This window comes from Dunckerocampus dactyliophorus, chromosome 10 (genome assembly GCF_027744805.1).
Source record: "Dunckerocampus dactyliophorus isolate RoL2022-P2 chromosome 10, RoL_Ddac_1.1, whole genome shotgun sequence".
In the NCBI taxonomy this organism is placed as follows: domain Eukaryota; kingdom Metazoa; phylum Chordata; class Actinopteri; order Syngnathiformes; family Syngnathidae; genus Dunckerocampus; species Dunckerocampus dactyliophorus.
Genome location: NC_072828.1, coordinates 22,977,085 through 23,001,507, shown reverse-complemented (window position 1 = coordinate 23,001,507; position 24,423 = coordinate 22,977,085). Strand labels below are relative to the sequence as shown.

Genomic DNA, 24,423 nt, shown 5'->3' with positions numbered 1-24,423 from the left:
TTGATTTGATTTGGTTAAAAAAAAAAAACTATTGCATAAATGTCGAAGTTCCGTTTTACAATTACAGGAGGTCAGTAGAGTTAACGCAAGGAATACGAAGCTTAGTTCGCGTGGGTCCACGGAAAGAGACGAAGATGACGTATGCGCAGTGACGTCATCAGCGAGCGCCCTCAGTTTGACGCCTGTATCCTCGATTGTGGCTAGACAAAAATCTTTCCATCCCAGTAACGAGGTAATGTATACGAATGTTTATTTTGTACTTTCTCCCAAACGTTTACCGTGTGCATATTAACAGTTAGAAGTTCCCAATCAAAACTCCATCTTTCTCTTCCCGCTTCCTTGTCTCTCTTTTGGCTGAAAGCTAGCTAACTCAGTTAGCTTCAGGATAACAACTAACTTACTTAAACGACTCCGAAATAACATACTCGCTCGTACCTGAATAGATAATTAATGCAGTGTCTTGAAAGATAAGTAAATAGCAACATATACATTGTCACATTAACTTGGCCAACGTCCTTACTCATCTGACCAGTGGATTTTAAAGTAGCAGACACTGTGACGGGAGTACTGCACTGCTTGTAAATTGCATTTACACTTAATGTACTCGTGTTGTTGTAAACCATTTTAACGCAGCACTAAATATTACCTTTACTATGTTGGTAAGTCACTCGCGCTGGTAGTCTGTTCTAATATATATCTATATATAAATAGATAGATAGGTATAGATACTGCTTGTAGTTGCCAAACCTCAAGCTTTTGATGGAAGATGGTCGGTTCAGTTTGGTCTCCAGCTTTCACGCTCTCACAACAACCGTCACACTAAACAAAGTGCAATTCAGTCCTCCCTCGCCATCTCGTGGTTCAAATTATTAGTCAAAAACATGCATATTTAAGAAAACTTTACGTATTCTTGGCCTAAAATGAGCATTTCACGCCTAAATAAGGCATTTTAAATCACTAATTGAACGAAAATAAAAACACTGTATGAAGCATTAAGACGACATTCAAAGACGGAATATGTAGTATTCTACTCAGGTCACTAGGTGTCAGTAATGTTACACTGATGATACAGTAACCACCTCAGAAAGTACCCTCCCCAGAAAAAAACAAGGAACAAGGAATGTCTTATTGATGTACAATATGTTTTATTTTTTCGTTTTAATTTCTACTATATTGGGTAATACAAGTGTAAAGGTGACTTTAGGGGTGTTATTTCATGTCTAGAGGGCTCTAATAATGTTTAAAGCTGTGTTTAGGTCGTAAACAAGTTTCTATGTTCTAACTGCAAAGGTATTTTAATTATAAATAATGAATCCTACGTCTCTATTTAACTGAAATAAACGAGGGATTACTCTAGTTGCAATGTGCAAACCAACATTCAAACTGTTTGGATTATGTCTATAGTTAATAGTCGTTTCACAAAAACATGAAATTAGATTCACTGCATAACTACATCTAAGTATGAATTTCACTGGTAATTGTTAGCATATATTTTACAGGGTTCTTTCTTTTTATGATATTTTAAATTGTTTTCAAAGTCATTGTGGTCAATATTTGCGTAAATAATAAGCTATATATCAATTCATAGAATATATTAGTTAAAACATTTTTCAAGTATAAAACCCCCCACATTTTTACGGTGTTTATTTTGTATTGCCGCACCGCCACGATCAATTACATGTAGCGGAAATCTTGTTTTATCTTGCCAAAACATATGATACAAGACCACTTGTTTTACATATATATTGTGTACTTTATGAGAGCCTGCATCGTCAAGACTAATGTTCATATGCGACTGTAATCTTGCTGTAGTTTTCACAAATAGAGCTTCACTGCCTGATTTCACTGCTTCTATCTCACAACAGTTTGAGTTGTTTCTGTACTTCACCATTGCTTGTTTGTTTGTTTTTCCAATTAGGAGCTCATGGTGGAAGTATAATCCTAAGAACAGTATATAGCTACATTTGAGCAACACTCAGTAATCCCAATTTGTCATCTGTTCCATCTGTAACAGTTCTTGGGAAGACAGAAGACACAACGCGCCTTACTTGGTGGAGAAGACCAATAGGGAAGGGTGGATCGGAGTGTGAAGTGGAGTCTTGGGGATGGGGTTAAAGTGCCAAAGGAGGACGTCATGGTTCACAGCAACTCTGCTTCCCCAATGAAAACAACATCTATTTCAGCTAATATATCTGAGGCAGCACCTCCTGAGCAAGAAACACCACCTTTAGTGCTGCCTCTGAAAGATACTGACAAGGACCTCTCTCATAACGCAGCTAAGCTTGCCTCAGATGGGTTAGATGTTACCTCCATTACAGATGTCTCCCAGCCCTCTACTCGGACTCCTGAGGATAATGAGCCCTCGGTTGTAACCCCACTAATAGCACTCAAAGGTCATTCGAGTCCAGCATCGGACCCATCTTTTACACAGTCAACAACTCCCACTCAGGGCACAGTCAATGGCCGCACATCAGGCAGAAAGAGGGTCCCGAAGGCCTGTGACTGTTGTGGCTCCAATAGCAAAGGGCACACTATCACACCTCCTGGCAGAGGGAGAGGGAGGGGAAGGGGGCGAGGCAGAGGAAGGGGAGCTGGAAGGAACGACCCAGACAACCCAAAAAGGAAAGGAGAGGAGAGTCAGATGAGAATTAAAGACTTTGACCTGATAGAGGAAGAATTAGGGGAAGCAGAGGTTCAAAATGACAAATATGGTCACGTTAAAATATCAAATACACAGTGTGAGCCTGCTGCTCCTTCAAATGTCAGTGTCAGTCGCCTGGGTGTCCCAGCGACAAACTGTTTGGTCCTGAAGAAGGAGAACATGTTGACAGTAATTTCAGCCGTAGCTGAAACAGAGCGGAAAAGGGTTGGGGAAGTCTTGGACATTGGACAGTTGCGTTTCCCAGGAATGACTGACAGAGGTAAGGTGTTTGTAAGAGGGAGAGGTAAACGGGGCAGGGGAAGGATGGCAGGTCCATTAGCATCAAAAGAAGAAGTGATAATCAAACAAGGTGTTGAAGATGAGGTTATCATCAATTCTCAAGAGGCCCACGCTCCATCAGAGTTGACATTGCATGAAGAGCAGATGAGCAGTACATCGGATATATCACTGATAGGAAATGGAGATGAAATAAGCTTGTCTGAATCAGAAGCTGAAGCGGAGTCACTTGAGGACATAACCCACATGACTGAACCAGGAAATGCAACACTTTCCTCATCAGGAGAATCAGCCTCTCCTTCAGGGCCAGGAAGTCTTCCCAACCACGACTCAGAGATGCAGGTAGAGCTGGATGCTGAGAGGGCGGACCTTTTGTCCGTATGTTTATCACCAACTCTGTCCAACGGAAACGCCACGTCACCCACAGACCACGACCACACATCCACACCCATGGACACGGACACTGCAAATTCAGCTGTGGTTTCTTCATACCATGGTCCTATTGCAGTGTGCAGCAGTGTACACAACTATGCACTAAGAGACCACAGGTTATACTGTCAGACTGGAACCTGGGAGAAAGCGGAAGAACTCAGAAAGGATCTGACAGAGGAACCAAATGCACAAGAAGCAGATGGTGATGACCTGGAACGGCTTATTCATTTGGTCCATGGTAAGTTGTGTTTTGCAGGCCAGCCAGTGTTTCTCTGTAGGAGATGTATTTCATTCCATCATTGCAGTTTTGAACATTATACAAAGTTTGTTATTAGTGCATTACAGATTTAACTTTAGAAACATTTTAAGGGGGTTGGGGGGAGAAAATCCACAATCAATCATGTAACTAGTCACGAAGTGGGGCACTCTAATTCTGTGACAATGATGTGTCTTTTTCAGAGTTTCTGGAGAGCTTCTACATAAAATATGGCAGTTTTATTCCTCTTAGTGAGACCGATGTCCTGGATTACCTGAAGAAGAACTGCGACTGTGATGACATCAGCAACAAGTCAGTGCATGTGCACGCAACATATGCGTGTTTTACATGTGAAATGTTGAATGAAGTCATCTGCCCTGCTCACATCGTAATGTGTTTTCCTTTAGGGCACTAAACATCCAGGGAGAGATGAAGCGGTACAGGGCAGCACTCGCCTCTGCTCCTGTTGCTGGCTTCATGGTCATGTACAACAAACACACTCTGCGCCTGGAAGACCTTAGCACGCTGGAGGAACAGAATTGGATAAATGACCAGGTAAGGAAAGGTGGAAGTCTGCATCGAGATATCTGACATGGTACGACAATTTTAGTACCGTAAATTCCGGTGTATAAACTGCTACCTTTTTCGTAGAATTTTAACCCTGCGGTTAATGTAGAGGTGTGGCTAATCTGCGGCTAAATTATAATCTCGCAGCATCTCCTTACTCTAGAACTACTACTAATTGTTTAAATACTGTGCCGCTCGTGAGTCAGTGAGGAAACGTTAGCTCTTTCTTTGGCAGGAGACAATCAGGAGCTGTGCACTCGCAACAAGCTTGTCAACCTCCTGGAAATCGCAGGAGGTCATTATATGTAACAGTATAACAACAGTCTGACTCACGCTTACATCTTACATTCATCACACAGCAACTTCACACTCCAAAAGTATACATCTGCACTATACAAACATATACCAATACAAGTTTAAAATGAAAAAAAACATTTTAAAGTTTTCCCGTAAGACATCGCGTCTGAGCAACGCATTCATTCGGGTGCTGACATCAGCTTTCCTCTGGGCTCCTCTGGCTCCCTCAGCATTGCCATCTACTGTATGTTGCTTGTCCTCCAATGAACTGCTCTTCTGGCAATAATGCATTATGAGTAGATGTTTAAAAAACTGCATTTTGTTATTTTAAACTCGTATTGGTACATGTAATGTACATTTCCCAGGTACCTTTTTTGAGTGTTAAGTTGCTGTGTGATGAGTTTAATTGTGTCTGTAAGATGAAACCGTGAGTCTGACTGATATATTGAGTAATGACCTCTTGCAATTTCCAATGGGTTGGCAATCTTGTTGTGCGTTTATTCATAGCTCATGATTGGCTCCTGTCAGATAAAGAGCTGCCTGGTCCTCACGGCCTAGTACTTGCCACAATATGTCATTTTATGACATGGACATGTGCGTCTTATACACCGGTGCGGCTCATATATGAACAAATCTGTTTTTTCCTCTAACTTTAGTAGGTGCAGCTTATACACTGGAATTTGCGGTAGTTCATTCACTGCATGGCTTTTGGTATTGTTAACAAATAACGTGGTATTGTGTAAATGTACTACACTGTGATCGTTAAATAATTGTACGTTTTTCCTTTTTGTGTCATCTTGTTCAGATTATCAACACATATGGAGAATTGATTATGGAGGCAACACAGCACAATGTAAGTAATATTCTTTGAATGTGAATTCAGGGATTAAAAGTAACAGAATTGTACTTTGGAAAGTACTGTAAGTTATATTGTGCCATTATAGTTGAGGTAGCATACTGTTTCAATATACTGTACCGTTGCAAGCACCTGTTTAATACAGTTCCGAATGTTTGCTTTCTAGGTTCATTTTTTCAACAGTTTCTTCCATAAGCAGTTGGTTGCAAAGGGTTATGAAGGCGTAAAGAGATGGACCAAAAAAGTGAGGAGATTGGTGGTGTATTAAAATATGAATGAACATTTGAGTCATATTTTCAGTCATGTCTTTAATTTTTCTTTTGTGGAACAATTTCAGGTGGATTTGTTCTCCAAATGGCTGCTGCTCTTTCCCATACACTTAGAAATCCATTGGTCTCTTGTCACTGTCACCATGGCAACCAAGACCATCAATTACTTTGACAGCCAAGGCATCGTCTTCCGACACACCACAGACGTGAGTTACAGTTTTAGGCAAATGTGACGAGATAATTTGTCGTTTTCGTGCAGACGGACGAATGTTTGTTGGGTTTGTCACGTCAAGGCTACTTTTGCTGTCACCGGTGCAGAAATGTGCCGTCTGTCGATCCCACAAAAAGAGAAACTTTTCACACTGTACATAAATTGAAATATAACCCCTGAAATTGTGATGCAATTTTACACCAGCAGTGTCCCGCTTGTGAGCCGCTGTCTGTTCAACATGAGGTCACTGTTTACTTCCCTCGCAACATCAGTGGCCCGCTACATCAACCCTTTGCAATTGTTGTTCCCTTTGATTGTGATTGTCACTGCTGTGGTTGGATGTTATTTTAAGAGGAAATGTTGTTGTGTGGTCCACTGTTAGAACATAATGAAGTATCTTCAGTCAGAAGCCCAAGAGAAGAAGCAGGCTGATTTCCTCAAAGGCTGGAAGATTGCGATCATCAAGGTAAGTAGATAATACATTGGGTAAATATTGGTCCTATATAAAATGTGATTGCGCAACAGTGTGTGTATGTACAGTGCCAAACAAGTGAATTAGACAACCACACAATGTTTATGCCACAATTGTTCTTGTGTTTTAAAACCTTATTTAAGGGTTTCATTTTGTGCAGCAGTAAACAGTATGCATGCACCTAATAACACGCACGGGCGATTTGGGGGGGAAAAAAAACTTTCCTGATGTTTCCTTTGCTCCATGTACGTATGTGCTAATTTTAAAGATAAAGTACACATCATTGTACATCTGATATCTCACTATATTGATGAACAGGGGCAATAAAATGCCCAACCAAGCAGTTGTGTTAGCTTTTTCGGGCGTATGATTGGCGAAAGTGCACATGACAGCTGGTGAATATGTTTTTATGTGGCACGTTATGAGGTGTGTTAAGAAGCATACTTACAAAGCCATCTACTCTTAGGAGTTGTGTGAGGGCGAACAGAGAGTGTCAAATGTATTTGTGGTGGTCCAAATTTATTAGTGGCGGACCGCCACAAATAAATAAATAAATGAATGTATGGGAAATACTGCATTTATGTGGAAGCTGTTCAACTAAAATGATATTTTCAAGCTAATACATTCACATTAATTTGTGTAAAAAAAAAAAAAAAAAAAAACTACCCAGAAAAAATATGAAGGCACATTGGAATACTTTGTTGTTCTTTATTACTGTGTTTGCCTTGTTTGTACAGTAGCTGTACTGTAATCCCTCGTTTATCTTTGATTTATTATTTGTTTGCAGACCTGACCGTGATCAGTGAATTTCCGCGAAGTATGATTCCTTATTTATGAATTGAATATTTTTGTAGAGCATAGACAAGCTGTTAACGACCTTATAAATATGTGTATTATTATTATTATTATTATTATTATTATTACATTATTAGAGCCCTCAAGACATGAAAAATCTATCATTGTAACTTTTTTTTAATGCCTTATGTTATGTTGGTTCATTTAACCATTTTTATGCTTGAATATGCTGAATGTAGGCAAAAAATGAGTACAATTTGCTAGAATGTGCCATTTTTAAATTAATTATAGGCCATATTCAACCATGAGACGGTGTGATTTAGCCGTAATTGGTATATTTTGGAAAAATCGTGATAGAGTGAAGCCCAGAAATTCAAAGCGTGAAATGGCGAGGGATTTCTGTACAGTATATTGAAATACAGCCGTATAGCCTTGTAGTCACTGGGACTCTCTGACTCCTCAGGGTATTCCTCAGCAGAAAAATGACAGTGACTGTGGCGTTTTTGTCCTTGAGGTGAGACATTATTCTTTACTACGCCCGCATTTACCTCCTGAGCATGTTTCATTCTCCTGCCATTTCCTCATCGGTCTTCTGTCCTGGCAGAATGAAAACGTCCCGTGTCTGAAATGTTTCCTCTTCAATATGGCATCCAAACTGATCATTTGACTCTGTTTTTGTTTTTCTGCGCCTGCCAGTATTGCCGTTGTCTCTCGGTGAAGCAGCCTCTGCTGTTCAGTCAGGAGGACATGCCTCGCATTCGCAAACGAATCTACAAGGAGCTGTGTGACCGACGCATCAACTCTTAAATGACTGAAGAATGGCTGCCTCAGCGCTTTCCTGATTTACACGAGGCTTGTCAGACAGATCTTACTTTTGCCGAGCGTCTGTTACATAAGATCAGCACACAACTGGGCTGTTTTCCACTGAGCAGCAGATTTCTACTCCCAGACTTGGAAAGAACTACTGACGTGGCCTCCTACTGATGCTGGACTCCTATGTTTTCACGCTGCCTTTACCATTTGCATTAAAACATGGCCAGTCGATATGAGCCGACACACAGGAGCTCGTCTTTGGATTCCGACCTGCTTGGACCAACCGTGTGGATTCCAAACGGATTGGCCATTTTAGACGTTCTGACTTTTTAAACTGTATATTTTATTGCAGGACCTCGACAGCGGAACCTCGTGTCTTTGTGTTTTCTAACATGTAAGTCAAGAAAGGAAGTGCGATTCAGTGGACCAACTGTTCACCTAAAACTTGAAGATGGGAGTTGGACTGCTAAAATTTGCACAGTTATTGAAGTTTAAAGAGTTTAGAATATCAAACGAATGTACTGATCATGTATCCTTCCTTGCTGCCTCCCAGGGGTGGTGACTTGTTAGTACAGAAGCTAACAACAGCTGTTGGCTTTGGCTGAAACGGGGAATATACTGTAGAGCTGAGTTTGTTTAGAATATCAGGTTTTTGTCAAATTACACCAAATCATTTCTTCTTGAAATTCCTCCTTCCTTTATGATGCTATTTACCAGGTGTTTTAGCTATACCGGCTATAATTGTTTGATGTTTTCTGAAAAGTCCATCCATTTGAACTCATGTATGATTTCTCATTCTTGTTAGTTGGGTGTACAGTTAAAGCTGCTAATGCGAAAGGCCACAGCTACAGGATAGGAGGTAGCCAAGCAGTCACCCTTTCAAGTGTTTTAGTGTAGAAGCATTAATGCCGGTGCAGAAAGACTCACTGCGAGACAAATGGACCTCGCTTGTTGTTCCAGAGTGTCCTGTCCGTCGTCGTTTTTGTTCTTATATCCCCTTGTATCTATTTGCAGACTTTATTGTACTTCAACTACTGTAAATGCTTGCTTTGGCGAAAGACCACATAGGATTCTTTACTGTTTTTTTGTTTTTTTTTATTGTTCTTAAAAAGCCAAGACTGCTGCAAACGTGTTGCATTTCTCTTTCTCGTATGTTTTTAATAAGGTAACATTGAGGCAACATGCAGTAGCTGTTTTGAACATGTTTTACCTGTACTTGAACACACCGTTTTTTTTAGGGGGATGAAATCCTATAGATAAATATTCAAACGTAATTGACAAATTGCGTGATTGTTTTTAATTAATAACAATATTCCTGTAGTAATCCACCGACCTCAACAAAAAACCATTTGCCTTCAGCTTCGGCTTCGTTCTGTTAGTACTGCTGCTCGGTGTGTGTATATACTTTATCCCCGTTTTTAATGTCTGAATCTGAATCAAAAATGCATTGTTGAGGGACAAATTGAGACGTGTACAAAAGACAAAAAGGAAAAGTACGTTACGGAGTTGGAATGGTTGAATCGACTGATCATAGGTTTTAATTTGTATTATTAAATTGGTTAAAAAATAAAACAGGTTTGTGACTGTGCAGCAATGGATGGAAGTTCATAGCACTTATGGCGATTTTTCAACAGGCATTTTTTAAAGGCTTTGCAGTGATTCAAAAGCGTGTGTTTTGCTGCTGCAGTACTAACATTGGCCACGAGATAGAGCGCTAAGTCAGTTAGCATTAGGTGTTGTTGCTTCTTTGTAATTTGTTTCTTGAGCTTCTACTTGAGCGAAAAACATTCTTCAGCGGCTCGCACTTGCAGAAACGAACGACCAAGGACGAGATTTACCGTAATCATCCTTTTTTTCTTATGAAGAGAATATGAGGGAAATGTTCTGTATTGCAGTTACTGTGTTGTTCATCAAATATCTAAAGCAGGGACGGTCGCGGCGGCCATTTTTTAAATTGGCTCTTGGCGTATTTAATAAATTCATTCTTAATAAGATATACCGTAATATTAGAAATTACACAAATAACGGCTTGCTTTGTCACTTTCAACACAAAAGCCAAGATGTCAATGTTGTGTTGAAATAGCATAGGATATATCGACCTACATGGACAAAATGTGTCAATGTGGGCTAAGTCTTTCTCTATGGAAAAAGTAAGGCGAAAGTGTATCATGATTAAATTGATAAAATCATAAATTACAACAGGATTAAAAAACAATGTGCTTATATTTAAGTTGAAGCCCCATTTTGACATTTGTGCATCCAACTGTTACTGTTTTTACATATCCAATGTCATGTTTTTAAATGTACATACATTTTAATTGCATGCCCTGCGATTAGGTGGCGACCCGTCCAGGGTGTACCCCACCTCTCGGCCAAAGTCAGCTTGGATAGGCTCCAGCATACCCCCGCGACACTAATGACAATTAAGCGGCATAGTGAATGAATGAATGAATATAATTGCATGTGCAGAGTGCATTTCCGAGCACATTATTAAGGAAATACATTTAAAAAATACAGAATTATAACAATAAATTAAATATAAAAAGTGCACAAAATAATAAAATATAATAAAATAGACATTTCACTTCTATCTATGCATTGAACAAATACCAATGATATAGAATATGCTGTAAATAAAGCAAATAATTTGTACTTTAATGCCATCATTTGCCATTACTTGCTCTGCAGCATCCCAGAAACGTAGATGACCTTTAAGAGTATCAGGGGGTTATCACAGAATTAGCACATGCATTCATGCAGTTTGAGATTATTGTCTTCACCTTTGCCAAGAATCAGAATGACAATAAGAGTCCAAGACCACCGAGAAAAGAAAAAAAATGTCGAGGCACTTCTGTACATAATGTCAATTAGAGTCGCCAGTTACCCTAACATGCATGTTTTTGGAATGTGGGAGGAAACCCACGCACGCACGGGGAGAACATGCAAATTCCAATCAGAGATGCCCAACGGAGATTTGAACCCAGGTCTTCCCAATCTCCTGACTGTGTGGCCAACATGCTAACCACTCAGGCCCTGGGGCAGAACTATTACAAGATGAACACAAGGGGAAAGAGCGGTCTTGTCTGAGAAAGATGGTTAGTTTAAATTGTTCTTGTCATCCTTTTCAATCCCTTTGTCTCTGTTGGCCTATTAAGAAGTCGCTCGTTTTCTGTCTGATGCTTTTCCGAGCAAAGCCCAAATTCAGTTGCAGCTTTAGTTTTGTTCCGAGAGAAAATGGGTTGGCATCCGGGATTTGTCATTTTAATAACAAAAAGTTACATGAAGGAAAATAATAATTTCCGATGCATTGTGTTGCCTCGTTTATGACTGTGATAAGTGAATTTCCTTCTTTACAAATGGAATAGTTTTGTAGTTAAAGCATAGAAAACCTGTTTACAACCTTCTAAATACTGTTTTTAACATTATTAGAGCCCTCTAGACATGAACTAACACCCCAATAGTCACCTTTACACTCATATTATCCAATGTGTTATCCATATTAAGAGTAAATTTAAGACATAAATAAGACTCATGCTTATGTGTGTTACTATTAATGTGTTCCCTAGGGGACCTGAAAGAGAGGCGGACAGGAAGTGACATCGGAGGTTCAGAGTTGAGTTTCAACTTTGCGTAGGTAACGACCGCAAAAGTTGTCAGCGTTATTATTCGGGATTTTATTAGGGATTGTGCCTGTTGTGAGAGCATTCAAACTTGCAATAAAAGCCTCTTATTCCGGCGATCAAGTCTGATCCTTATGTGTCTCACCGAACATTACAGTAAAATTACTGACACCGAGTGACCAGTGTAGAATATTACAATATTAGAATATTACATCAATGTCTTTGAATGCGTCTTTTGAATGCTTTATATTTGTATTTTAGTTCATTGGGCCATTTTTATGCTTGAAAATGCTTAATTTAGGCAAAAAAATACTTAACATTTGCTTACATATGCATGTTTTTGACCAATAACAGGCCTTATGCAACCATGAAACAGCATGATTAATTCATTAGTAAACTTTTGAAAAACCCTGATAGAGTGAAACCTCGAAATTCAAAGTGTAAAGTGGCAAAGTAAAAAAAAGATAGCGATGTAAAAAAACAAAAAACAGGCTTCACTACGCGTCTTTTAAAAAAGCCTTTGGACAAACAGTATAAAAATTGATGGATGATCTTGACTTTTTTCCTTCTGATTTGTGATATTTTCTATTAGCCATTTTTCGAACCCTCAATGTGTTTTCTCAGGTGATGTAAAATGCAAACAGGAAAGTAAAGTGCAAAAAAAGTGACGGAAACTAAAGGTCCAGAAGGGGAAGATAAAGCTAAAGTAAAGAAGATTTTATGTAAGGCACTGAATGGAGAGGATTAAAACACCAGAGTAGGAAATGGATCACTTTGAGGATGTAAGCGTAAGGATGTTAGAGCTGCAGGAAGCATGCAGTTAGCACAGACAGTAAAGCAGAGAGCTAAATGTGGTTAAGAGCCTTTCCAAGCAGTAAAGTATATCGCCTAGAACTATTCAAATATGGCACTTTTTATGTGTCAATTGTTAATGCCAGAGTAGGGGAAAAGGAAAATTAATTAATGTCTTCCGAAATATTACAGTATAATTATTACAGTATGCTGTCCGTATTGATAGCAAAACCAAAAAATCTGAAATACATCCTTTAATTATGACGACGTATTAGGGCTTGAAAAAAAAATCTGAGATAAATAAAGTTGTAAATTTATGAGAAAAAAAGGCATAAATTTACAAGAAAAAAGTTGTACATTTATGAGAATGAAGTTGTAAATTTACGAGAAAAAAGTTGTACGTTTACGAGAATGAAGTCGCAAATTTACGAGAAAAAAGTTGTACATTTACGAGAATGAAATCGTAAATTTACGAGAAAAAAGTTGTACATTTACGAGAATGAAGTCGTAAATTTACGAGAAAAAAGCTGTACGTTTACGAGAATGAAGTCGCAAATTTACGAGAAAAAAGTTGTACATTTACGAGAATGAAGTCGCAAATTTCCGAGAAAAAAGTTGTACATTTATGAGAATGAAGTCGCAAATTTCCGAGAAAAAAGTTGTACATTTACGAGAATGAAGTCGCAAATTTCCGAGAAAAAAGTTGTACTTTTATGAGAATGAAGTCACAGATTTACGAGAAAAAAGTTGTACGTTTACGAGAATGAAGTCGTAAATTTACGAGAATGAAGTCGTAAATTTACGAGAAAAAAGTTGTACGTTTACGAGAATGAAGTCGCAAATTTACCAGAAAAAAGTTGTACATATACGAGAATGAAGTCGCAAATTTACGAGAAAAAAGTTGTACGTTTACGAGAATGAAGTCGTAAATTTATGAGAATGAAGTCGTAAATTTACGAGAAAAAAGTTGTACATTTACAAAAATGAAGTCGTAAATTTACGAGAAAAAATTTGTACATTTATGAGAATGAAGTCACAAATTTACGAGACAAAAAGTTCTAATATTACGAGAATAAGGTCGTGATATTACATGTCATACGTGTCAGAGGGAAAATAGAGCATAGCTCTTCAGGAAGGAAGGAAACATCTTGCTTCCGGCAACTTTTATTTATAGCGTGGCAGCAAAACTACGACGGCGTATTAGGGCCAAATGGGAAAAAAAATTATCTGAGATTTTGAGAATAAAGTCGTAAATTTACGAGAAAATAAGTTGATTTAGGAGAATAAAGTCGTAAATTTAGGACATTAAGTCGCAATATTACGAGAATAATGTCGTAAATTTCCAAGAGAAAAAGTCATAAATTTCCAAGATAAAAAGTCGTAATATTACGAGAATAAAGTTGTAAAGTTACGAGAATGAAGTGATAATACATGTATTACGTGGGAAATTGAGGGAAATTAGAACATAGCTCTTCAGGAAAGAAGGAAACTTCCGTCTTCCTTACCCCTCCTCTTCCGCATGCCCAAGGCCAAAGGTCACATAAATCCCCCCTTTTCATAGCTGTCTCAGGCAATGCCTGTAACATAAAGTTAGGAGTTTTTTCTCGTAAATTTACGACTCGATGTGGCCCTAATAAGCTGTCGTATAAAACCTGAGTTGGGCGGGTCATTCTATGACTTGGCTACGCTGTGCATGCAAATGTGCCGTGCCCTAACCCCACCTATTCTAATCGAGGGGACGTGTGCCGGGCTTGGGCGCGGATCAGTGCTCTCACACATGCCAAATGTGCTTTTGAGCTTCAAATCGACCTACAGTGATTTATAAATTCACACAGCCACAGCAGTCAGTTGGTGTCTTTCCCGCCATCACGATGCAGGTGCCAGTATTGAAGCAGCTCCTCCCCCCTGAACGCTGCTGAACTCTCGCTGCTCTTTCACATCAATGACACCGAGTGGGGTATTTTTGCACAGAGTCCTGATTTGCCGATTTATCCTTTCCCTACTGAGACGAGTGAACTCTCAACTATTTTGGCATGCGCGCCGGGCTGCATCAGCTGTCGGCCCCACATCCTCATCTGAGCTGACTATTTTGCAACAGATGGACATCTTAATCTTCATCATCCCCTTCAGCGCCACCACACTTCCGTCCTGAACCAACACAAGTATTTATTTGACGACAACAAACACTGCATTGAGGGGATATGTATGCATGTATGTACTCAGATGAAGAACAGAAGCCATGAGGTGTGACATTTGTTGAGACAACACACACACACACACACACACACACACACACACACACACACACATACACACCCACACACACACACACACACTAAAGTCCCAAAGATAGCCCAATCAGAGACCATTACAGGGGCTTTGGCTCATCTTCCCTCCTCATTACCATGACAATACCCTTTAACTGAATGAAAAGCTCATGTAAATGTCTTTTTCATTCTCGTCATTTAGGGTCCGTTTGACAGTTCCATCTTTGTTCCTGCTGAAACGGACATAGATGCCAAACCATTCATTATATCGCACTACTTTTTGATTTATGTATTTAATTAAATTCCGCTAAAGTTAAGTTTGCAGCTATTAAAAAGTATCGTTTTTCAGAATTGTTTCGTCGGTGAACAAAAACATCAACAAAAGTCCAAAATACCCTGCCATTCCCTTGACAATGTTATCATTTCTATAGTTCTCAGGAACATCTCAAATATCTCCTGCTGGGCAAAATGGGACTTTTTAGTGATGTTCTATAATACTAATACAGTCTTGGCCAAAAATATTGGCTTACCAAAGATGCCAATGTTGCCAAAGACGCCAAAGAGCCTGTTTTTGACCACCATAGGTGAGAAAACTCGACCCTCCCCCGCTTGTTGGCTTCACTTTTGACTGAAGTGGCACTCAAATGGTCGGTGTTCGTGACATCGTGAACGGAACGACTTTCTTCCTTTCTTGGTCAACTTTCTCTCCTCGCTTGTTTGCTTCGCTTTTGAGAGAAGAGCCGCTCAGATGGTTGGTTTTCATGACATCGCAAAGAGAACATTTTCTTCCCTGTTGACATGACATGGCTTCTGACCCACCCTTGTGTACTGTAGGTGAGCCCGCTCCCACCACTTCACCGAGGACAGCCAAAATAAAACAGGCTTTGCGACACATCTTAAAATGTTGCTCGACTAAAGCTCTGCCAAATATCCGTCAGTCAGCTACAGACATGGGAGCTATGTGTTCACTATTGCTATGCTAGTGTTGCTTTATGTATGTATCAGTTCACACCTCTCTTAAGGCCCTGTCACATCTTGACGATTTAGCCAGCGTACGCCAACGTATGAAAAATTTGGCCAATACGCTGGCGTACGTCGAATACGTTATGGGTAAGTTTTGTATAAGCTAAGAGCACGCTGAAGCATGCTGACATACGTCGTAGTACGTCCAAGTCGTCCAAAAATTTTGTGCATGCACAAAACTTTTCGACGTATGTCAACGTATGATTCATACGTCCCACATACGCGGGCAATAAGTTATGCGATCGTTGACGCCCGTTCACACACGTTATTTGTAAGTTACGCACAAGTTGTAATACGTCAACATACCTTGGGACAAAACTGTGTCTTCTTGGCTCTCTTCTTGGCAAGGGTTGGCTGAGAGGAGATAGAGACTGCTGGGGAAGCAGCTTCCGATACCATTGACGATGCCTGAGAGGCGTTACAACTTGCGTCATCTCCATCAGAGTGGGAGGGGGAGGCTGTGGGTGGTGATGGATCCCTCCGTCACTGGCCTGATACTTCTCGGAAGCGGTCTTCGAAATTTTCTTCGGCATGATGCTGATGTTGACACTGCGATGTCTAGTGAGGTTATGATTTGCGTCATCAAGTGCCAGCCTTTTTATAGGCTACAGCACGTCATCGTCGGCCATATGCTGCCGCGCAGTTTGCATACGTTAGACTGGCGCCGGCAACACGCTAGGCATTCGTTGGTATAAGTTGTCTATAAGTTATAGAAACGTTCTATATAAGTTACTAATACGTCATGTATACGTCGAACTCGTTATGAATACACTATGTACACGCCCAAACTTGAAAAAAACGTCCACAGTTCAACGTATGCCATCAAAATGATCACGTCGGGCATGCGCTGGCTAAATCGTCAAGGCGGGACAGGGCCTTTAGGCCTCTCTATGTGTGTTCAATTCCACCTAGTGGTATTTTACTGCTACAGCCCTGACAGCCTCATGCTTTGCTTGGAGAGATACAGACTTACACAATTCATTTCAGAATCAAGAATAGTTTATTGATCCCTGAGGGGAACTTGCATACAGACCTTTGCTTCCTCGCCACCAGCAGAGAGCTATTCATCGTCGTGTTGACCTTCTAACAGAGTCAAAACGCGGTCCATTCTGATGCCCCACAGAGAGAATCCTAACCGCAGCCATGAACAATCAGCACTCAGTGAGCACAGTGTGTGCAGGGGTTTGCGTGTGCTGAGATGCGTAGCTCGGCCCTGTGGATTTTCAGGTCAAACTAATCTTAACTGCTGTATGCGTAAATAATGGGATGCGGTTTGGCTGTGTCCAATGTTTGCTTTTGTCTCCAATGTGCACAGTGGGATTGAACATGAAAACGACAGGAGGTAAACATGTTGCCGTGAATTCGTAAGGATTTTTTTTCCCCCCATACAGATAGGGATGCTATCATTACTGACGCGGCAACAGACGGTAAACGCTATTCATTCTGGAGAGGAAAGGGCTGGTGATTGAAGTAGAACAGGATTAGCTCTTCAGTCAGGAGTTTGAAGAGGAAACGGAACATAATGAAAAAGGTGGAGGACAATGGGGTTTTATTCATGTATGTACTGTATATACAAGGTTGTATAGGTTGACTTGATTGCTGTAGATTGAACAAAAGTGCTGCTCTTCGGTTCTGAGTAGATGATTACGGTAACCCATTTTGTGCTGATTTGTGTGTAAGCGTAATTGCGCGCTAGAACCACGCGATTCAAGGAGCTGACGGTCCAAGAAAAAACATAAATAATGGAGGCACCTTTAAAAAGCACTAAAAATTGTTGATACGCTAAACCTGGGTTGTCCAAAGTCCATTTTTTATTTGCCCTCAGCATACTGTAGAAATAAAATTAAAACCCAGCAAAAACGGGAATAACAGAGCCAAAAGGAACAATGTAAAGAGAAAAAGCTGAAATGTTGATCATATTAATGTACAGTCGTTACTCGCCACTTTGTGGTTTGCATTTTGTGGCTTCACTCTATTACAGTTTTTCATAATAAATAAATGTAAAAAATATTGCTGATTGTGGTTGACTATGGCCTATTATTTGTTGAAATATGCATATTTAATCCAATTTGATGTATTCTTGGCCTAAATTAAGCATTTTGAAACATAAAAATGTCTAAATGAACAAAAATACAAATCTAAGGCATTCAGAAGACGCATTCAAATACTAACTGTGTTCCAGTGGCGCGGACAGGAATTGTCAGGGATTCAGAGTTGAGTTTTAGCTTGATGTGAGATAATTCCAACCTGCAATAAAAGCACGTTTTTCCGTTAAAGTCTGGCGCATGCGTGTCTTGCTGAACATTACAGTAACATTACTGACACCTAGTGACCACTACATATCATGAGCATCTTTGAATGCGTCTTCTGAATGCCTTATATTTGTATTTTAATTTATATACCGAATTTTCCGCTTGAAAATGATTCATTTAGGCGAAAAATATGTACAATTTTTTCAACTATGCATATTTTTGACTAATAATAGGGTGTATTCAACCACAAAATAGCTTGATTTATTATTTTGGAAAAACTGTGATAGAGTGAAGGCACGAAATTTGAAGTGCGAAGCGGCGAGGGACGACTGTATATAATATAATATCATATAATATCATATAATATAATATCATATCATATCATATCATATCATATCATATCATATCATATCATATCATATTGAAGACCAAGGATATTATCTTTAATTTATTCACTACAGAGCAGTGGAGGCCTAAGCTTCATATTTTTTATATTATATATATATATATTTTTTTAGATAAGATTAAAGGAAAGGAAACTCAAAGACTGACCTTGACATTAAACAACAGTGAGAAATGCGTCTAAAAAAACTTCCCTGCGACTCATCTTATTAAAAATCTGTAAATGTAAGCTCCACTCATTTTTATCAAGAATTTACTGCGGGAGACTTAAAAAAAAAACCCACTGCAGACATTTGTGAGGATAATATATTTGCAAACAAGAGAAAGACTTTGGCCTTTTTCCACATTATTCTGTCCCTTTTCTGACTGATGCGACACAGGAGTACAAAATTTGTATTTTTGTTCCATGTCTGCAACATGGGAATCGTCTCAAATGCGTCATATGTCTTTGAAAATGGAGGCCGATGTAAAGTATACTATGGGAACTGACTGAGTTATTAGGCTAATAGTTTCTGAAGCGCAAACCATGCTTTGACTCGTTGGGAGGGAGAGAGAAATCAAGTTCATATTGTGTTTTACTTTATTTTACTGGGATTATAGGAGGGAAAGGACTGAAAATCAATGTTAGTTGATACATTTATTAAACATTCTTCTTCTAGTTTGCTTGAAGTAGATCTTTGGGACTTGGTCATCTTAAAAATAGCTCGCAGTCTGAAAAAGTGTGAGCGCCTCTGTTGAGGAGTATTTCAGTGTGTTTTTCTTCCCAAAAACGTTGCAATGCTTTCCATCTTTTACTTGATTTTATCTTGTGGATGTCTCTGCTGCCCAGTGCTCAGGTCACACTATCAGTAGAGGTGGGCGGAACAAGCCAAATATTATACCACGGTAGTATCGTTATCAGATTGACACTAGTGTTGATAAAAATCAATAGTTTTCAGTTCTCTTTATGTTCATTTTCACAAATATATGTGTGTTTTTTGTGGTGTTGTTCAGATATACTGTATTTATTTATATATTATTTCCACACTCAGGAAATACATTCTTGTCAAAGGATTTGAACGAGAGTATTTTTTGCTTTTGTCAACTTATTTTGCACTATTGACTTTTGTATGTAATAAATATATAGGGCAAAGTATGTTATTGTTTCGGCCTCGCATCCACATGGGAACGGCGTTCTGGGTGTTTTTGAAAACGGCTTCCAGAGTGAGAGAGTCTGAAAACGCCAGCTTATTGTTTTCGTGTCGGCAGCCAAAACTGATGAGGCCACCAACTCTACGTCAGCCTCGTCGCCGTCAACGTGACCAGAAGTGAGCTTTGACACCGAGCCGACATAATATGTGAACATTTCGACTGACACGACTCACCCCAGTCGATATTTTGTTGTCTTGTACTCAATAATGACTCGCATAAGTAATCCCGCTTATCATAAATCTAGATGAGCCTTGAAAAGCGGAAGACGACGGACTTATGCGCACGCGTTCTTTCTTCTTCTATGGTTTGGTGTGGTTCCGTCTGCGTGTCTGTTCACAGTGCCACGTGTTGGTGTGCCTTGTGGATTACGTCGTTTTCATTCAGTGATCCGCTCCCGTCTGGATGCAACTATTTACTAATGTGGCACAGTGTGGACGCACTTTTTTTTTTTTTTTTAAAAAGGAGCGTTCCCGTGTGAACAGGGCCTGAATGAACGAATGAATGCATATTTTTGACTAATAATAAGCAGTAGTCCACGAAACAGCAATGATTTTAAAATGAAAAACCGTTATAGAGTGAAACCTGGACAGTGGAAGAGGGACGACTTTAAATATGTTGATACCAATATATTTTGTTTGCTTAAAATCCTCGTCCTGTATTTAATTGTGATTATAGTCATGATCAACAAATTAAAGGCAAAAAATCATAAACTCACCGAATGATCTCCAAAAATGCTCAAGTAAAATGTATCAGCCGTGACAATATTTTTTGTATTTACCTGGTATCGAATCAATACCAACATCTGTAGTATCGGCCAACTCTTACTGTTGGGGACTGACAGCTGTCATAATCTCACCAGGCAGAGATGCTGTGGATCTCCTCTTGATATTTCTCAATTGGTCTACGCAGCCCGCCCTGCTCACCGGGGGGAGGAGGATTAAAGGACCCACCGACCCCCCTTAATGTAGATTCTTATTTCTACAGCGACATTTAATTTAGAAAGGAAGAGAATGACTTTTCTCGATGCTTTGTGGAACATTTCTGTCAAAACAAGTGCCAGTGAAGCCCGGATGAAGTGAATCTGAGAAGAGGAAGCCAAGAGTCCGGATCAGCCCGCCGAGAGAGGAAGCTGCTAAGTACAAACACTGACTTATCCCAGCAGAGGATGGCAGAAACAATAAGAAATAAGAAGGACTGAGCGGCATGTGTGAAAAAAAGATGCTCGGTGTCGTCTAACAGAAGGCGTCCGCGGAGGCATCGGGACTCCCTTTGTCCCCCACGTGTGGAGGAGGCTCAAGGTAGGCAAGACTCGCTTTGTTTACGCTTAGCAAACTGCGCGTGCACTTTTGCTGTGAAACGCGCTGGGAAACTGAGGGTACAAACATTTTAAATGCTCGGAAATACATTTTAGGAGAGGTTTGTGTGGTTTTGTTGCGCTAAGCTCAGCTGAAGCACACGCTGCTGCTTGTGGTGGTGCCCTTATTTACCCTGTCAAACGGCATCCTGCCAATACATTGATGGGTGTCGACTGGCAAATGAATATTAAGTTGCCAAACAATTGAATGTTGCTGTGTTTCGTCGGGTTGTTTTACATTCTCAACAAAGTACATGGTACAAACATTATTTGATGTGCTCCTGGAAAGCCTGGCAATAATCTTTCATCTTTTTTTGCCAGAAAAAAATGTACTGAAGCAATTGCAGTTCTTCTAAACTTAATAGTGTTTGATCATGAAAGAAGACATTCCAAGCATTGTTTTTGTTATCAAAAATAATACTTGAATACAGTATATGGTTGTCACTTCGGCTTTAACTTCTGATTTCAAAGCGGGGCAGCAACTAAAGATCATTTTCTTCATCGATTAATCTGAAGCTTGTTGTTTTGATTAATCGAGTAGCTGGTTAGATAGGCTCCAGCATATCCGAAAGATGATGAGTGGCATAGAAAATGGATGGATGGATGGATGGATGGAGTAGCTCTAGACGGACCAAATCAATATGAACCAAACACAAACAGTTAATAGTTGGGTTAATAGTTTAGTTAAAAGAGGCAAAAATGTCGATCACTGTTTCGCAAAGTCAAAGCTGATGTGTGTGAAAATCTTGTTTCGCCTAAAACACGCAGCTAAGAGATCTGCTTTCATGGATGACTAAGGAAATAAGAACATATTCACACATGAGAGGCTGAAATCCGAGGACGTTTACATTTTTAAATGAAAAAAAAAAACGATTAGTTGAATACCAAAATAGTTGTTGATTAATTGGATAATCGATTAACGATTGATTTGTTGATTAATTGTTGCAGCTCTATTTCAGATCAAGTTATATCATTTTTTTAGTTAAAAAATGAAATGCGTAATAATATTATTATACATTTACAGTTCTTTATTCATACAGTATATATTCACAAGTGGCCTGATGAGGGCAGCCATAACTGTGATGTGGCCATTAGTGAAAACACCCATGAAGGGGATAAAGAAGTACAGTCAAACCTCGATTTTTGAACTCTCCTGTTTGTTATGATTCAGTTTTCAATGAAAATTCTCGCCAACATTTTGCCTCGGTTCTTGTACACTGTCTCAGTTATCATGCAAGTGCCTTGTTGACTCTTTAAGAAGTAACAACAATCACAGGTGATAGTGTTTTGCACAGGATTGCAATGTTTGCACCATAATGGACGTTGTCGGAGAGAGGAAGAAACAAAAAGTGAGTAAAAATCAGCAAAAGCAAAACAAATACGTTTAGAACTTTCGTCTGACGCTTACGATTGCGGTTTTTGTAAATGTCACAAACGAGACAGAGCCGCCTGTGAGAGCTTTTAGATGGGGGAGGGACCCACTGCACACCTGCTGCTTTTGTATCAAAGTCTCCAGTAAGACCAGAAATTTTTTTTGGAAAAATAATGTAGAGGGGTCTGAGTACTTGCTAAATTTAGCAACAAAGCCTTTAAGTTGGAAACGCTGCTCTCTCTCTTGTGACGTCTTCTTATTGTTTGGCAGATGTGCGTCAAGTCACTGTTTTGGTTATTTCTGTTTAGGCTTGAAACAATTTTATGTGTCAGTTCTATTCACAGTTTTCAAAACACAGTGAACATTCACACCTACACCATTTTGATTGACTCAAATTCGCCAACAGGATATAATCTCCTTGTTTTCCATCCTTTTGTTTGCCATATTTGTTCCTCACCTGCTTTTGCTTTTCATTCACAATCCACTGGTATTAACAGAGACAGCAGTAAATATTGTCACATAACATGACAGTCACGGCCGCTTGCCAGCGTGCACTTGGCGGATATGTAATTGGTGTCTTTGTACTCCGCGTTTGGCAGTTTGATTGCCTGTTTGTGCTTTTTAGATGAGCTGCGCTGTAGGCTATGTGTTCTCATCAAATGTCCTGAACAATCATTGGCTTAATTTCACAATTAGTAAGTTCTCAGTCAGCATGCAGCCATTTTTCTGCAGTATAAAGTCATACACAGTCTTCTGCTAGAATTATCACAGAGCATTATCATATAAAAGGAAACCATAACCATGTGTGGGAATACTCGGGTTGGGCATTTCATTACATTGACAACATCCAAAAATGTAGAAATTTCCTGCAACTTCCTTCCTTGTTAATTGTTTCAGACCTTACCGTGACAAGTGAATTTCCATGAAGTAGGATTCCTTATTTATAAATGGAATATCTTCATAGTCTTCAAAGAAAACCTGTTTACGACCCTTTGAACATGTTTTTTTTAAACATTATTAGACCCCGCTAGACATGAACTAACACCCCTATAGTCACCTTTACACTATTATTACCCAATATAGTGGCCATAGTAAGAGTAAAAATAAGCCATTTAATACATAAATAAGACTCATGGTCGTGTGTGTTGCAATAAAGTGAGTGAGGGGCGGACGGGAAGTGACGACCGGGGTTCAGAATTTAACCGCCGCAACAGTAGCTGTAGATGTTTTTGTTAGCGATTTTTGTTCAGGATTACTGTGCCTTTTGTGAGATAATTCAAAACTGCAATAACAGACTGTTGTTCTGGTGATCAAAGTCTGGCATTTGGTATGTCTCACCATACATTACAGTTACATTACTGACACCTAGTGACCAGTGTAGAATACTACATTTCATCAACGTCTTTGAATGCATCTTTGGAATGCCTTATATTGATATTTTAGTTCATTTAGCCATTTTTATGCTTGAAACTCCTTAATTTAGACTTAAAAAATAACGCAACATTTGCCTAAATATGCATATGTTTTGACCAACACTAGGCCATATTCAACCACGAAAAAGTATGCTTTATGAATAAGTATGTTTTTGAAAAACCCTGATAGAATGAAGCCACGAAATTTGAACCGGGAACTGTATATCCAAAACATTCACCCTCTTAGGCACTATCTACAGAGGCAGTAAAGTAGTTGGTCTCCACATACAGTACATACTGTTTTGGTGTAGAAATATTTGTACGAAGATCGACAAAGCTAAAAAGTTACAAGCTTATAGTCAAATAACTTACAGCAAGTCATGGTAGACAAACCCATATACAGTATGGACAATCCAAAAGACTGACCAAGAGGACTACAATAAATACAACAACTACCATGACAATGTCTTATTAAAGGGACATTAGCAACATGTAATTCAACACCTCACACCGTCAGTCATTTAGTCCGACTTTCACACCTGGAAGCTATGCAGGACTTTGTCATTGTTTCCAATGATCATTAACACCCATTGGTTCCTACGTGCACATTTGAATGTCTTTAAGATGCGTACATACTGTATGTTCTTGGCAGTGGAAAGCGCTTACAAGAGAACTTATTCCCCTTCATTAACTCTTTTTGAGGCAGTAAAGTAACATTCTTTTTCCTAAGCCATTTTGAATCACAGGTTAGTTTCACTACCTTCAATATACTATATACTGAGTAGCCTACTTACCTGTTCTGTTGATGTTTTTAATTCTATTCTCGTCTTAT

At 39.4% G+C, this 24,423-nt stretch overlaps 2 protein-coding genes across 3 annotated transcripts in view; both read left to right on the top strand.

Annotated features, from left to right (window-relative positions):
- Positions 1 to 129: 129 nt before the first annotated feature.
- LOC129189063 (sentrin-specific protease 5-like) lies at positions 130 to 7,935 on the top strand. The gene is made up of 10 exons (XM_054790349.1): positions 130 to 232; positions 2,015 to 3,608; positions 3,830 to 3,938; positions 4,034 to 4,181; positions 5,296 to 5,343; positions 5,513 to 5,590; positions 5,684 to 5,821; positions 6,209 to 6,292; positions 7,557 to 7,607; positions 7,790 to 7,935. The coding sequence occupies exons 2-10, from the start codon at positions 2,135 to 2,137 to the stop codon at positions 7,898 to 7,900; spliced, it is 2,241 nt and encodes a 746-aa protein (XP_054646324.1). The 5' UTR covers positions 130 to 232; positions 2,015 to 2,134; the 3' UTR covers positions 7,901 to 7,935.
- Positions 7,936 to 9,619: 1,684 nt separating this feature from the next.
- Positions 9,620 to 24,423, top strand: part of pde4ba (phosphodiesterase 4B, cAMP-specific a) — a 195,926-nt gene continuing 181,122 nt past the window's right edge. Inside the window, exon 1 of one of the 2 annotated variants that reach the window (XM_054790341.1) lies at positions 9,620 to 9,745. The gene's annotated coding sequence lies outside the window, so the exon portion shown is untranslated. Of the gene's footprint in view, positions 9,746 to 20,375; positions 20,752 to 24,423 lie in introns of those variants that run through there. The other variant, XM_054790340.1, reaches the window with a different exon arrangement.

Bases quoted from the DNA above. Each gene is read 5' to 3' on its own strand.
- LOC129189063 (XM_054790349.1), top strand. From the start codon at position 2,135: ATGGTTCACAGCAACTCTGCTTCCCCAATGAAAACAACATCTATTTCA. The intron at 3,609-3,829 runs GTAAGTTGTGTT...TGTCTTTTTCAG, and splicing joins GCTTATTCATTTGGTCCATG to AGTTTCTGGAGAGCTTCTAC. The intron at 4,182-5,295 runs GTAAGGAAAGGT...CATCTTGTTCAG, and splicing joins AGAATTGGATAAATGACCAG to ATTATCAACACATATGGAGA.